Below are 15956 nucleotides of genomic sequence, written 5' to 3'. Positions count from 1 at the left end.
TAAGTGTTTAAGGTTTAAAGTAAGCAATAAAACCAACGTTACACGAAATACCAAACATAAATACCATCAAGGTGTCAATTATAACACCACTGGCATTTAAAAAAAAAAGCTGCCACTATTTATTATCTGTGGAGATATTATTATCTGTGTAAGTATTATTCTCAAATAGTATGGGGATTATGGTTCAATGGTATTGTGGCACTGTCATTGTCATTGACATTATGTGCGAAAAATGGTTTTAGGGTTCACACCTTTCAACAAAAACCTTTCGCAATGCTTTTAATACTTCTCAGTATTATATTTAGACTGCTAAATATATAAAAACACGAACTTCTACTACATTTATTAATAACACTTATGTACATTACTTATATAATAATAAAAATATAAAACAGTTATATATGTATATATAAATATAATTTATATAGATATCTAGACAAAGAAAACAAATCGATATTTTTGTACAATTCCCATAACATAGAGGGAATTATTTTCTAACATACGGAACCCTCGCCGAAGTTTAGATATATTTTTTCTCGAGTTGTCTCTTTGCACGAGGATTAGACTAAAATCGGCTCGATGATGACCGTGAACAAATATTTGTAGGGCACTCGGAGACGCATCATAATCGAACCAGCCCATGATCGCTCCTATTATACGCGCATAATATATTTGTGTTCGGAGCGTTTATTTATTTAATGTTTTTATGTGATATATCCGATTAAAATCAAACGCAGACAGATCCTATAATTACGCAGATGTGTATATGGGTTTATTTTCTGAAAACTGAAAGTAGTTGTTAATCTCAGCAACTTCATTTAGGAAGTATGTAAATATAATTCAATTAAAATAAGGTAAGTGGGCTGGCCATATCTGTTGTAAGACCAATGGCCGTTGGAGCGGATGAGTCCTAGAGTGGAGACCGCGTCTCGGAAAGCCTCCGACCCGCTGGTCCGACGACATTCGCAGGATCGCCGGAAGAAGCTGAGGAACAAGCAACGTGGCACGCTCTGGGAGAGGCCTAAGTCCAGCAGTGGACAGCAGTAGGCTGATGAATGACTAAATTAATGAATATTGAATTTATTATTGGAAGAGGAAAGTACAAGTAATTCAATTGAATAGCTTCTAGAAGAAGGTTATACTGATAAAGATAAGTTTTGACTCATTTTTCTGTGCCTCTAAGTGTAATTAATAAACCCAAATTAAGCTTGTGAAAGTTTGCGATGAGTACGTTCTTGAAGCAGCTATATCCGAAAGATTCGATTCGGTAGATTCTGCCAAGAGCTCCATTCCAACCACTAAACCATCTCATTAAAAATTATATTTAATTTAATTATAATATTCGAGAAACGAAGATATAAATACTTTAGTTAACATTATATAAATACGACGCTCATAGTTATTAAAATATTTTAATGGTTAACAACTTTCTACGTGTCAAAGGCGAGTGGTCATTAGGAGCGATCTTGTTCAAATCTTTAAGCATTGAGTCATAACTATCTTATCATCATTAGTTCACTAATCCTTCACCAAAGGAAAGCTGAATGCTTATAATCCGACCTACTATTCATACGAATGAACCATTGTCATGAAAACCAGAAGCAAAGAAATGCAAATAACGATCACTTGAAAATAGTTAAGACAAGCCATTTTAATTTCTGTTGCATAAGCAATAAAGGTGACTCGTGTTTTGATTGATAATATATAAGTTTGTTAAGAAATTTTCGACGAAACTTTCTTTGTAGAAAACTGGACTAGCTCCGTGTAATCCTGCTCCAACACATCCGGGATACATTACTTGCGTGTATTCCACAGAGGCAGATTAAAAATGTCGTCACAACAAAATGTATTGTTCGTATCCGGAAGGGATTGGAATTTGCACAGATTATTAAAAATGTAAAGACTAGAAATGAGTCAAGTTTTTTTTTATTTTTATTTTTGTTCAATAAAGACTTTTTTTATCTTGCACAATATCTTTGTTGTGGTTTTAATTCTCCGTAATGGTAATTTTCTCACGAGTTCGACTCGAAAAGAAATTAACCTTAATTACTTAAATAGGGAATTAAGTAAAAGTTTACCTTTCATAAAAGCAACGTCTTTATCTAAGAACAAAACTTTACCTTGGCGCTCGAAGACATTTTAATTAAAATAAAGAACCATGGGTTACATACAATTGCCTATTTTATTATTAAAACGTAACAAACAAACGAACGATGCAATAATATATATTGGCTTTTATACACAATACACAAATTATTTCGCCAATGTCACTTAAGATAGAAATTAAATGGTGCAGTCGAGATTAGGTACAGGCTTAATTTAATTTAAATCATTAAATAACTTCTGTTGACTGCTATCTTTTTAAATCATGTACCTTCCGTGTAAATTCCTTCCTACGTTAAATTTAAGTAAGGCCATCTTAAACGATATCCGGTCTCGTCGGTCAATTATATAGAAAAGTACATGTACAAACGCACGCGCTATTATAGTAAATTATGTATATTCTATAATGATATGTTATAGTCTGTATAGCGGCTTTGCATGCTTTCTATTACAAACATCTTAATTCTGAGCTACTGTAAATTCCTAATGAAGCGACTACGATAAACAGATTCACGTCAGAAAATTTTCGTAAAAATAAATTTTTGACTGCGATCCTTATCATAATGAAACCAAATGTTAATTAATTTTAATGTTATACTTTCATACAAAATTCTCATTCGAGACTATAGTGAAAAGATTGCAAAGATAATTGAAGCTTAGAGCGCTCATCTCGCTCCGTTAATAATCGCATACGGCTCTAGTTACACAGGTAGCAGTAATTACGCCTTTGAGAGCTGAAACGGGTGTGTCTAAACATCGCTTCGCTCGAATTTGGCACTAATTTGAGGCTGAGGTGTAATAATATCGGGATTCAGTTAGTGAACACCGTCAACAAACTATTTGATACGAAAATTCCATTGCTGTGACATTTTAGATATAATTTGCTACTACAAAGCTATGCTATATTTTAACGTAATGCAGTATTTAATTAGTACGTGAGATAGGTATAATAAATTTCGTCTAATTATAGAGTATATATTATTTAATTATCTGACCAAGAAAAACCAAGCGAAGAACAGTTAACTTTAAAATATAAACGTAATAATAATTTAATGCTGACAAAGGATTTTATAAATAACGGAAAGCGAAATATTTTTTAATCTACTACATTCTTTTAAATGCTTTTAAATACAGCTGTACATAGTTTTAAAATACTTACTTAACGAGTTTATAAGACATTATCCATCTATTCAGTACCTTCGATAATTATTCACATATTTATTTGAACATTTCTAGAGTATTTTATTACATTTAATTTAAGCTTAATTCTTAAACAATTTATATGATAGTTGAAAGGATCAAATATTTTTAAACAATTTGATCTTGACTTCAACTCTTAATTATTAATAATACAATATCATTAATCCTATTCAATTAAATCATTTATATATACACACTTTTTGCTTATCATAAATATTACAGATAGTAATGAAATATGATTATAAATCAGTCATGTATTATTTGAAAAAATGCAAACATACACACCGGTTACCGGTGTGTTGACAAAACCATTTTTTTGTTTCAAATTTTGTTTGTTTATATGCAAAATGTACAACTAATAAGTACCTACATTTTCAGAGAATAAAAACTATATTAGTTCTTTTATGAGTTGTGACTATTTCCAAACTTTGCCTATAATTTTTCTTATTTCATTTCTTCTATTATTCTATATACTAGCTCCCTCTAATGTTTATAAAAGGAAATGTACAAACCCCAATGAAGGATTGCAGTATAGATGGTGCTTCAGATAGTGTTTATTAATTTAAAAATATTTTAAATTAATTACACTATTATAATACAAAAAGTATATTATACTATAATATAATTACTATATAACTTGCTTTTACTTATTATGTGTTTAAATATATGAAGAAACATATTTATTTTAAGACGAAATCATTGCAATCTGTTTCTCGACTTTCAAATTATCTTACTTGTCAACGTCAGTTGTCAAATCGGTCGGCGTTCATAAAAAAGTATACAACGGGAACGGTGTCAAAAACAAATAATAAATAAAAACATTTGTTTATACTGAAAAATGATCGGAGTCAGATTAAACACATTTAATGATAGTTCAGGGGAGCCTGAACAAGATGCTAATTCAGCGTTAACTGAGCTCGATAAAGGTAAGAATCCAAAATAACCTAAATAATAACAACTATTTTCACTATATTAAAATTAATCTCTTGTTTCTTACAGGCCTCAGATCGGGAAAAGTTGGAGAGCAGTGTGAAGCTATCGTTAGGTTTCCGCGGTTGTTTGAGAAGTATCCATTTCCAATATTGATAAACTCTTCCTTTTTAAAATTGTCTGATGTATTTCGTATGGGAAACAACTTTCTACGCTTGTGGGTTTTACGCGTGTGCCAGCAGAGTGAAAAGCATTTGGATAAGATTCTAAACGTTGATGAGTTCCTGAGGAGGGTGTACAGTGTCTTACACTCTAACGATCCAGTGGCACGGGCTCTAGCACTGAGGACACTTGGTGCTGTAGCTGGGATTATACCGGAGCGGCAAAATGTACATCACGCCATACGACGAGGCTTGGAGAGCCACGACAATGTTGAAGTCGATGCTGCTATATATGCAACTACAAGATTTGCCGCTCACTCTAAGTAAGAAAATAATTGACACTCAAGTGTTCGTTCTATTTATTAACTTTTATATATTATTTCAATTATTTCAGCTCATTTGCTGTGGCAATGTGTAACAAGCTGTCGGATATGGTGGAATGTGAGAGCACTGGCGCAGAACGAAGGGCTAAGCTCGTTAGAGCTTTACGAACTGTGCATGGTGGAGGTAATTATTTCAAACTGTATATTATTGTATGAAAAGTTCAACATTATTTATCTGTAGACAGTTATTTCACCATTGACTATTTGATATTAAATAAACATATGTTATGTTACAGCTGTTCGCGCCCAAGGTGTGCTGAAGCTACTCAGGTCGCTCTTAGAGAGGTTTCCATCGTCCAGCTCAGTTCGTGCTGCGATCACTGCTCTCACTGCTATTGCTGCTGATACTGTTGTCCATGTGCCTGATCAGGTAATTTAACTTTAAATATCAATATCAAGTACAACACTTTAGGAATATGGTTGTTACAAGGATTCTTATACTTTAAAGATTTGTGTTAAAGTAATTTGACTATAAATGTTGTTAAATGAGATGAGATACTCTATATGTAATTAGTTAATCAAAATAACTTTTTGATATACCATCATACAGGTAGAACTTCTGCTCAGCCTTGCAATGAATGATGCACGTTCCGCTGTCCGTCGAGCAGCACTACTGGGATTGAAAAAGCTAGCGGAGCATGCGGCACTTTGGCCAGCGGAGTGCATACAGAATCTCGTACACGCCGCGACCGATACCCAGGATCCTGAACATACGATGCTATGCCTCCAAGTCATGCAGGTAACGTTGCTGGCTGTCTCAAGCAGTGGATAAGTGAGTCGGGGGAGTGCAGTGTGCGCGTGCGCAGATCCTGGTGCGCTGCCCGGCGGTGTGCGCGGCGGCGGGCAGCCCGCGCGGCGGCTCGCCCAGCGCTCTGCGGCAGTTCTGCAGCGACGCGGCGCTCAGCGTGGAACTGCGCCAGGCCGCCATCGCAGCCGACGTGCTCGCTCGCATCGTCGTGCACTGGTGAGACCACAACATACAGTTCAAACGAATAGAAATTACACCTGCATGCACTCCGAAATTGAATAGGCTATTTCAAAAACAAACAAAACAACAGCAGCCAGTAAATTCCCACTGCTGGGCTAAAGGCCTCCTCTCCCTTAGAGGAGAAGGTTTGGAACATATTCCACCACGCTGTTCCAATGCGGGTTGGTGGAATACACATGTGGCAGAATTTCTATGAAATTTGTCACATGCACGTTTCCTCACGATGTTTTCCTTCACCGCCGAGTACGAGATGAATTATAAAGACAAATTAAGCACATGAATCAGCGGTGCTTGCCTGGGTTTGAACCCGCAATCATCGGTTAAGATGCACGCGTTCTAACCACTGGGCCATCTCGACTCACATAGGCTATTTGACAATGCAAAAAATAAATTGTGAATTATTGTAATCAGTGTTTAGTGTGAGTTTAAAAATGGTTATTTACTAACGAAAGTTGAAAATAATACTTAATTTATTCAAAAATCCATAAATAATAATGCATTTTTAGAAAAGTTTGTCACGTGACACAAAACGCTCCTGATTGGCCGGGCTTATGATGAAGTCACTTTGTTGTAAACCTTGCTTTTCTACTATATCTACCACATTTGTATGTACACGAAAGTGACGTCACCGACCCCGTTGCAGCGCCATATTGTCCAAGTAGCGTTTTTGTGCGCTATTTAAATATGGAATTTTCTATATGATATTTTTCGGCAAATATGTACTAGAAATAAAAAAATCAATTTTTACTGGGTTCCTTAACTTCTACTAAATAATATAAAATGGGTTTTAAATAGCCTATTATTTAATATTTAAAAAAGTATTTGTGTTGCTTATGGAGTGTAGAAATGTCTAGTTGGTATTCATGATTTTTTAATTACTAACTGTCGTCTTAAGCCATAGTAAGTATTAATGAATTATACTTTCCTTTGTCCTTAAATCTACCGTAAACGTAATGGGATACTAATCACATAGTTATTGTATTAGCTATGAGGAATGTCTTCCGGTGGAGGGGGCCGATCTGATGTTGGCGCTGGAATCTCTGGTCATCGCCACTGGCCTTCCCAACGGGCACAACAACATACAGCCGCTACGCATAGCCCTACGGTGTTTGGTATGTTATGACATGTTTTAAAACATTTATATGTCAAAACAATATGCTATTTTTAGAACCAGAAGTAGGAAGTAGGTTAAACTCTAAAACAATTATCTTTAATTTAAAATAACAATCAATCTACCACAAAAGAAAAACATTTAGTCTACAACACAAATAACCATCAGTAATCACATTACACCGTAATCATTATAATTGCAATTCTCAATGTGTCAACTATGAATCTCCCGCCTTTCTTTTTTTTTTTAAAGCGGAAATTGTGTGACTTGACTCTGATTTTACTTGTTTTCGGTGGTGGTAGGGCTCTGTGCAAGCCCGTCTGGGTAGGTACCACCCACTCACCAGTCATTCTACCGCCAAATAACAGTACTCAGTATTGTTGTGTTCCGGTTTGAAGGGTGAGTTAGCCAGTGTAACTGCAGGCACAAGGGACATAACATCTCAGTTCCCAAGGTTGGTGGCGCATTGACGATGTAAGGAATAGTTAATATTTCTTACAGCGTCATTGTCTATGGGTGATGGTGACCACTTACCATCAGGTGGCCCATATGCTCGTCCGCCAACCTATTCCATAAAAAAAAAAAAAAGTTTATTCCAACAGTATATATTACTTCATCTAATTTGATATAATCCACATAGATAAGTTAGCTTATTGTCAGCGCTTGATAGAGTCTGTATTGCAGGTGAAACTCAGCACAGCGGAGCCGGCTCTGTACGCGCAGCGCACGGCGGCCGTGGTTGGCGCGCAGCTGTGCGCGGGCGGCCGCCGCCAGATGGCGCTACTGGAGGCGCTGGCCGCGCTCGGCGCCCTCGGCGCTCCCGCGCTGCCGCATCTGCTGCCCACGCTGGAACAGGCCAAGTGAGAGCACGAAAAGGAAATACTATGATGAGAGTAGGGTTGTAACGGATCTTCTCCTCCGCCTCCGTTAATGCGGAAGTTACGCAAAGAATTGTACCTTCGCCTCCGCCTCCGCCTCCGTACAAAATTTGCGGAGTTTTAACGGAGGTTTATTTACGTAGAAATCATAGAGAAATAATGAAAAAAAATTAGACGATGATCCATTATTGTGGTGGAAAAATAACAATAAATATAAAGCTTTTTCTCCCATCGTTCGCGCATACTTATCGGCGCCGCCAAGTTCAGTGCCAAGTGAACAACTATTTAGTTCAGCTGGCTTAATTTATGATCCTCTTAGAAATCTTTTGGATGGTGATGAAGCCGCAAAATTATTGTTTGTTAAATATAATTTACCTCTCCTAAATTTTGATTACTAGAAAGTAATATTTATTACATTACCTTCTAGTAATCAAAATTAACTATATAATGTATCTGGTAAGTTATTATATGTTTACTATTTTTTCTACATCATTATTGAACTTCACCTCCGCCTCCGTTAACCCCCGCATCCGCGGAAGTGACACGCATCGCCTCCGCATTCGCCTCCGCCTCCGGTAAAAAGGCCTCCGTTACAACCCTAGATGAGAGTTATCAAGACCTCTACTAATGTTTACCCTGTAACAAATAGCTTGAGGGCGCACACAAAAGCACTCATCAGCTATTAGTTATATTGTTTGTAAATTTCCTTGTTAAGAAATTGTGTCTTAAATTTTCGCGATTATTACACATTTAAATAAAACTAGTTATAACGGATCTGAATCGCGTATATTAATTATTTTTGACATCCCGACGTTTCGAGCACTTTACAGCGTTCGTGGTCACGGGTCTACCCGTGTAACCCGATTCGAATCCGTTATAACTAGTTTTATATAAATTTTAACTTTTTTGCTCTAAACACGCAGGGAAGACTGCAAAGACCCGAACTACGATGGCACGACCCTAGTCCTGATCTGCACCGTGCTGCTTCAGGAGCGTGCCGGGGCGGCTCTAACGCACCGCATCAACAAGTCCTGGGAATTGAAGATCAAGGATGCCATCCAGGGAGCTGATGGCTGGACTAGATACAGGGTCGCCAGGGCGGCTTTACGGTCAGATATTGCAATCACTGAAACTGCTTATTAGAGATTACATCTATTTAAATATATCGATACTGCATTTAATTTTTATTAAAACTGTGTAAATTTAAACAAAACAAAGCTGTAAACGGAACTATGTTTCCATAGATATGGGCATCATAACTTGGCCGCTGATATTCTGAAGCGCCTCTCGGAAGAGGCGCCGAGTGAGTCGGCCCAGCGCTGGCTCACTTCACTGTATCGGGCTGCCAAGGCTGATGCCAAGCTTTTGGAAGAAGGTACCAACCGTTTGTATGTTAATCCCAATGTTAAAGGTATAATATTATAAAGGGTATAAAATGCCCCCTTGAGGTACGCCACGAGTGCAAGTCGCCTCATTATTACACGAATGATACAAAATTAAAACATCTAACTAAAAATAATTTCATTTGTTTACACGATGCTTAAGTGCACCCTGAGCCCCATAAGTGTTCGGCATTCGGTAATCATCTACAACCCAGGAACCTCCCTGGTTTGAAAGCCCAAATAGGTGGTAAAGTTAGATTCGTGCTACAAATTGGCATCTGTACTTTAGGTACCCTAATATTGTTAATACATATATATAATGGACCCGATGTGGACTTTATGGCGTCCGTATCTTGGCAACGGTTCGGCAACCTATTTGGTGAAACCGAAGGTTTTGTCTGTGCGATTATGGACGAAGTTATCATGACGAACAATTACCGGAGGTATATTGTGAGGGATGGCACGGTGGACATATGTCGGGCGTGTCACACTCCAGGCGAATCCCTTAGACATATTATTTCCGGTTTTTCTCGTCTTGCTAATGGAGAGTATTTGCACAGACATAATCAAGTGGTCAAGATTATCCAGCAACAACTTGCACTTCGATACGGTCTTGTGGTATCAGAGGTACCATACTACAGGTATGTGCCCGACCCAGTTCTCGAGAATGGTCATATCACACTGTACTGGGACCGATCTATAATCACTGACAGGACTGTTGTCGCCATCAAGCCTGATATAGTGGTGATAGATCGGTCAGAGCGCCGCACGATAATTGTTGACATCACCATCCCTAATGACGAGAATCTCGTGAAAGCTGAGAAGGATAAACAAATAAAATATCTTGATTTAGCTCACGAGGTTGTCGACATGTGGAATGTGGATACAGCAAATATTGTGCCGATAGTTGTTTCAGCGAATGGCCTAATGGCCAAGAGCCTCGACCAACATCTTAAGAGGCTCTCGTTAGGCAGCTGGGTCAAGGGCCTGATGCAGGAGGCAGTACTCCTCGGCACGGCGCGTATTGTGAGAACTCTTTGGAGCCCTGACCACCGGTGGCTTGGACCCTGTTCCCGCCACTGGTTGGCCTCTGTATTTTATATTTTTAAATATATTTTATATGTTTGTATTTTATATTTAAAAATGTAATATTATATAAGTGAAAAAAAAAATTAATACTAAGTACTAAATTAGTCGCGAACTCCTCTCGTACACTTGTACGAGCAAACCGACCAGAGGAGCGATCGGAAGTGACGGGCCAAGGGCGCAGGGATCTCCGGGCTCGAGGAGGCGAGCGCGGGCTGGGAGAGCTTCGGCGACGGCGGCGTGGCGGGCGGCGGCGCGTGCACCGGCTGCGCGGGCTGCGGCGCGTGCACGGCGCTGGCGCCCGCCTGGGCCGCCGCGCGCGCGCGCTCGCTGGCCGCGCTGGCCCGCGCCGCCGCCGCCGCGCGCGCGCTCTGCACGCAGCCGCCGCCCGCCATCGCGCTGGCGCACGCGCAGGCGGCGCGCGACCCCGCCGCCAAGGCGGGCGCGGCGGCGGCGGCGCTGCGGGCGGCGGCGCGCGCGCTGGCCGCGCAGGCGCAGCGCTACGCCGCGCTCGCGCGCACCGCCTTCCACGCGCACGACTCCACGCTGCGTCACTTGCACATGTATCCTCTATATTCCGCCGTTCCCGACGATTTTTGACAAAGATATTGGGGGTTGTCCATTAATCACGTGATCTTTTTTTAGCATTTTTTTAACCCCCCGTCCCCCATTGGTGATACGTAGTGAGGTTTAAGACCACCCCTCCCCCTTCTCAACATCACGTGTATTTTTAGTACCTACAACGAATATTAAAATTTTCTGAATATTATCTTAATTTAAATACAGGTATAAACTATAATCTTATTTTATTCTGAAATTAAGGACCATATTTGTTTAAAAATCGCGCATTAGACGAAAAAATAAATACACGAGATATCTTACTACACCCCCCCTTCCCCCTTTTGTTATTTTCGTGATTTTTATCAAACCCCTCCCCCCCCTTTCAAGCCTCACTTAATTAATGGACAACCCCTTACAGAAAGAACCTTAAAGTAGTAGTGTAAAGTAACAGCCTGTAAATTTCCCATTGCTGAGATAAGGCCTCCTCTTCCATCAAGGAGAGGGTTTGGAACGTATTCCACCACGCTGTTCCAATGCGGGTTGGTGGAATGCACATTTGGCAGAATTTCGATGAAATTAGACACATGCAGGTTTCCTCACGATGTTTTCCTTCACCGCCGAGCATGAGATGAATTATAAACACAATTTAAATGAAATATTGTGGCTAAAATCTCAAAAAGCTCCAACATTTGTAACTGCAGTCTATCATCGTACCTTACACGCGTTCTATTTTATTTTCACATTAAATTCAATACATTTTATATCGAGTAACATTTCCGTCATAAACTCGGAGCGATAAAGTACCTTAGCCGGGACCCAGTTCGCAGCACACGTACGCCCAAATGGCGCAGTTTCTCGACCGGATAACGTCAAGCCAGCAGGAACTCCCGGAGTCGGTGACGAAGGAAATAAAGGCAACGAGCTTGGAGGAAACAATCATGCTGGCACCCTCCGTCGCCCTCGCCAAGATCTCATCCAAGCTTTTCGATAACCCCACCACAAGCTCCGGCATCACGCACCGGGTGAGTTTGTATGTAGAGTCACCCAATTATTTCAATTTAATTCATACAATGTTGCACGTCAATTTTGATATTACATGTGGTGTAAGTTTGAAAAGAAATTATTACCTTTTGGCAGAGCCGGATTTAAAGATCTGGAAGTCCTGGGGTCAAAGGGGGGGGGGCTTATCTTTATAAATATTTTAGACATTAATTTGAGCAATTTTTATTTCCCATACAGTAATTAATAATAGAAAAAAAAGAAAGGAATTTTCATTTAGGACATGGTATAATTATAAAAAAGAAAAAAAAAACAAACAAAAAGGACATACATTTCTTAATTTACAAAAAAAGCAATGATGGTCATCGTGTCCCAAATAGGTGTCCCATTCAGCTTGCACCGAGACCCCATAGCTAATTGCATGTGTGCGCGCGCTGACAAATTAAGCACATGGATCAGCGGTGCTTGCCTGGGTTTGAACCCGAAATCATCGGTTAAGATGCACGCGTTCTAACCACTGGGCCATCCGCCTCATTCGGATTAATCCCGGCTACTAAATTTCACCTTCGGACATCTCGTCAAAATTTATAGTTTCACCCGCTGCACCTTAATGTTCAAAAATCCACAAAAACGATTTTTAAGATATTTTCTTCCTTGCATAACCACTCTGTTGAAGTAGCTTTCGCCGACGCTTTTTCCGAACCGATACGACTTCGGAACCTTAAAAAAAAAGCGTACTCCTTCCTTAAAGGCCGGTAACGTGTAATCGTGTCCTAAATAGGTGTCCCATTCGGCTTGCACCGAGACGCCGCAGCTAACGACGACCTCCGTGGTCGAGTGGTGTGTACAGCGGTTTTCATGGGTACACCACTCCGAGGGCCCGGGTTCGATTCCCGGCCGAGTCGATGTAGATTACCATGAGTTTTCTATGTTGTCTTGGGTCTGGGTGTTTGTGGTACCGTCGTTACTTCTGATTTCCATAACACAAGTGCTTCAGCTACTTACATTGGGATCAGAGTAATGTATGTGATGTTGTGCAATATGAGATGGCCCAGTGGTTAGAACGCGTGCATCTTAACCGATGATTGCGGGTTCAAATCCAGGCAAGCACTACTCGCGGTTTGGTCGTGAAAGAGCGACAGACAGACAAAGTTATTTCACATCTGTAATAATAATAATATAGATTGTAATGTAATTATGTGTCGTTAGTACGTGTGCCAATTATCCAGTTCATCGGATGAATTGACTATAGTGAAAATCATGTTGAAAGATCGAATAAAAATGTGTTGTAAAAATGAGAAAAAAAAAAAAAAAAAATATAGCATGTGACTGCTATCCCGGCAGCACGCGGAGGCGATCCTGGCGGGCGTGCGCGCGCTGGCGGCGGGCGCGTGCTGGCCGCGCGACGCGTGCGGCGGCGGCGGCGGCGGCGCGCTGTGCCGCGTGTCGCTGTCGCCCGCGCACCGCGCGCCGCCCGCCGACCACGCCGCCGCGCTGCCGCTCGCGCACCGCCTCGCGCTCAAGCTCGAGGGCGTCGTGCTGCCGGCGCCGCAGGGGTACGCGCACACACACACACACACACACACACACACACACACGCACACACACACACACACACACACACACACACACACACGCACACACACACACACACACACACACACACGCGCACACACACACACACACACACACACACACACACACACTACCTGTGGTACCTATTAAACACATCAATTGGGCCGCCGCTTGAAACGGAATCTATTATGGAATTAATCTATAAAATTCCACAGACATTTTTAACTTTGCCGTCTCGTAAATTCAAATCGTTTATAAAAAATACATTGGTGAAAAAGGCGTATTATTCGATACAAGATTTTGTAGATGATAAAAAAGCATGGAATTAATACCAGTTGACTTCCAGGCAGGATATATTGATTAAATAATTGTATTAACTTAAAAATTAACTAACATGACTGTATTTTTTAAATGTTGAAAAAGAGTAACTACTGAGTTTCTTGCCGGTTCTTCTCGGTAGAATCTACTTTCCGAATCGGTTGTAGCTTCACTTAATTGTTAAATGACGATTCAAAAGTGCTTGTAAAAGCCCACTTGAATAAAGTATACTTTGATTTTGATTTTGATTATGGTCTTTTCAATATGACTGTTCTATGCAACTGAATCTCTTAACTAGAACAGAGCACTAGAGTACAGTAGGAGATCTGATGACATATGTAATCGCATCTATCCGAGCTGATAGTAACCAGTCCTCCCACTAAGAAAATATATTTGACAGGAAAAGGAAGACAAAACGCCAAGTGAAAGGAGTACAAATAACAGTTACGGCGACCCCGCACCCGCGCACCAACGAAAAGGTATCGTTGAACTTTACCACTTTTTAGAATAAGCTATTTGACTGGTTTTTAAAAACCATTTTATATTATTAAGTAGAGGTTAAGGAACCCAGTAAAAAGTTGAATTTTGTATTTCTAGAACATATTTGCCAAAAAATATCATATTAAAAATTCCATAATTAAATAATGTTCAGTAAGAATCGGAATAACCGTTAACAACAGCGATCCTTCCAGACGGTCGAGCTGACCAACATCCCGCCGGTGCTGACTGCGGTTCAGACGGTGACTCCAGTGCGGGACTTCTTCTCCGCGCAGCAGTTGGTCAGCGTCAACGCGCCCGGCCTCTACACCGTGGCGGTAGAGGCCGCCTTCGTCGACGAAAGAGGCGAGCTATGGCACACTGGACCTAGAACCGCCATCGTCATCAAGGTAACAGACCAAGTCACTTCTTTCACCTATCTGATAAATTTTCAAATAAAACTCATTTTCGCTCGAAAGTAATTTGCCTTAAATGTCTTATGGATGGATGAGTCGAGATGGCCCAGTGGTTAGAACGCGTGCATCTTAACCGATGATTGCGGGTTCAAACCCAGGCAAACACCGCTGATTCATGTGCTTAATTTGTCTTTATAATTCATCTCGTGCTCAGCGGTGAAGGAAAACATCGTGAGGAAACCTGCATGTGTCTAATTTCATTTAAATTCTGCCACATGTGCATTCCACCAACCCGCATTGGAACAGCGTGGTGGAATATGTTCCAAACCTTCTCCTCAAAGGGAGAGGAGGCCTTTAGCCCAGCAGTGGGAATTTACAGGCTGTTGTTGTTTGTTGTCTTATGGATGATGTAATGAAAGGCAATTGAGTATAGATATATGTATTGTAATATCATTTACAATATTTAATTGTTACGACGATATTACAGTGCGATGTTAGAATGGCGACTCCGCGACAGAACATATAATAATGTATTAATTGACAATGTAGCATATCGAATATCGACTTGTTTCTAGGTGCCATTATGGACAGTGATTTTTGCTTACATTAATGAAAGATAATACGTAGGCACAGTAATCTGAAACTAATCTGTATATTATTTGGCCACTATTGGGCAGAGGCAGTCAATAACGCAATATGCGACCAATAAGCGTTCAGTATTTAACCAATTTCTTTTATTTATTTTAGTCATAATTTTTGAACCTGGCAAATAGTATAATTATCTCGATATTATATATTAATATTTAAAAATCATTAACAATTTCAGGCTCACGAGGATCCAACGACGAAAGGAAATGCACAAACCACTAGAGGACGATTTTAATTACGAATAATTATTATTTTAAATATTAGCTACGAAAATAAAATTTTAAATATAACCTTTGTTTTATTCTTAAATATGCCTTTTGAGTAATATATTTCATACATAACATTTTATAATATGTATTTTGTAGGTTATAGATTACTTGAATAGTCCTTGTCTACAACACAAATATCGTTTAATAAAAAATCTTTGACTTTTTTAACACAAACAGTACAAAACCACAGAGCTTTGCGAGTAAAAATAAGGCCTAAACATTGAGTTAATTGGACCATATCAATCTATCGACTCCCGATTAATAAGGTATATCTTTCAATCGTGGTGCTAAAGTGCTAAAGTTTGATTCTTAAATTATTTAATTTAGGACAAGCTTTTAAAATTACGATCTTGAAAAATGAATCCCATATCTCTAAGGCATCCTGTGATTCCATTAGCAGTTTAAAAAAAGACGAATAAAAAGCGTTTAAACTGTAAAGCATAAATATTGTATTACAATTACCCTGGCCTA

At 39.7% G+C, this 15956-nt stretch overlaps 1 protein-coding gene across 1 annotated transcript; it reads left to right on the top strand.

The window, feature by feature from the left end:
• Positions 1 to 4055: 4055 nt before the first annotated feature.
• Positions 4056 to 15456, top strand: LOC124543768 (integrator complex subunit 7). The gene is given in 16 exon segments (XM_047122067.1): positions 4056 to 4229; positions 4303 to 4717; positions 4789 to 4901; positions 5014 to 5147; positions 5328 to 5516; positions 5584 to 5741; positions 6751 to 6877; positions 7561 to 7742; positions 8678 to 8863; positions 8999 to 9129; positions 10407 to 10785; positions 11604 to 11805; positions 13127 to 13338; positions 14076 to 14154; positions 14368 to 14562; positions 15395 to 15456. Coding segments are annotated over 16 exon segments (2847 nt in total). The 5' UTR covers positions 4056 to 4141; the 3' UTR covers positions 15452 to 15456.
• Positions 15457 to 15956: the final 500 nt, after the last annotated feature.

The sequence above is a fragment of the Vanessa cardui genome, chromosome 3 (assembly GCF_905220365.1).
Source record: "Vanessa cardui chromosome 3, ilVanCard2.1, whole genome shotgun sequence".
In the NCBI taxonomy this organism is placed as follows: domain Eukaryota; kingdom Metazoa; phylum Arthropoda; class Insecta; order Lepidoptera; family Nymphalidae; genus Vanessa; species Vanessa cardui.
Note: the sequence above shows the minus strand (reverse complement) of the source record. Positions and strands in the feature narration are given on the sequence as shown.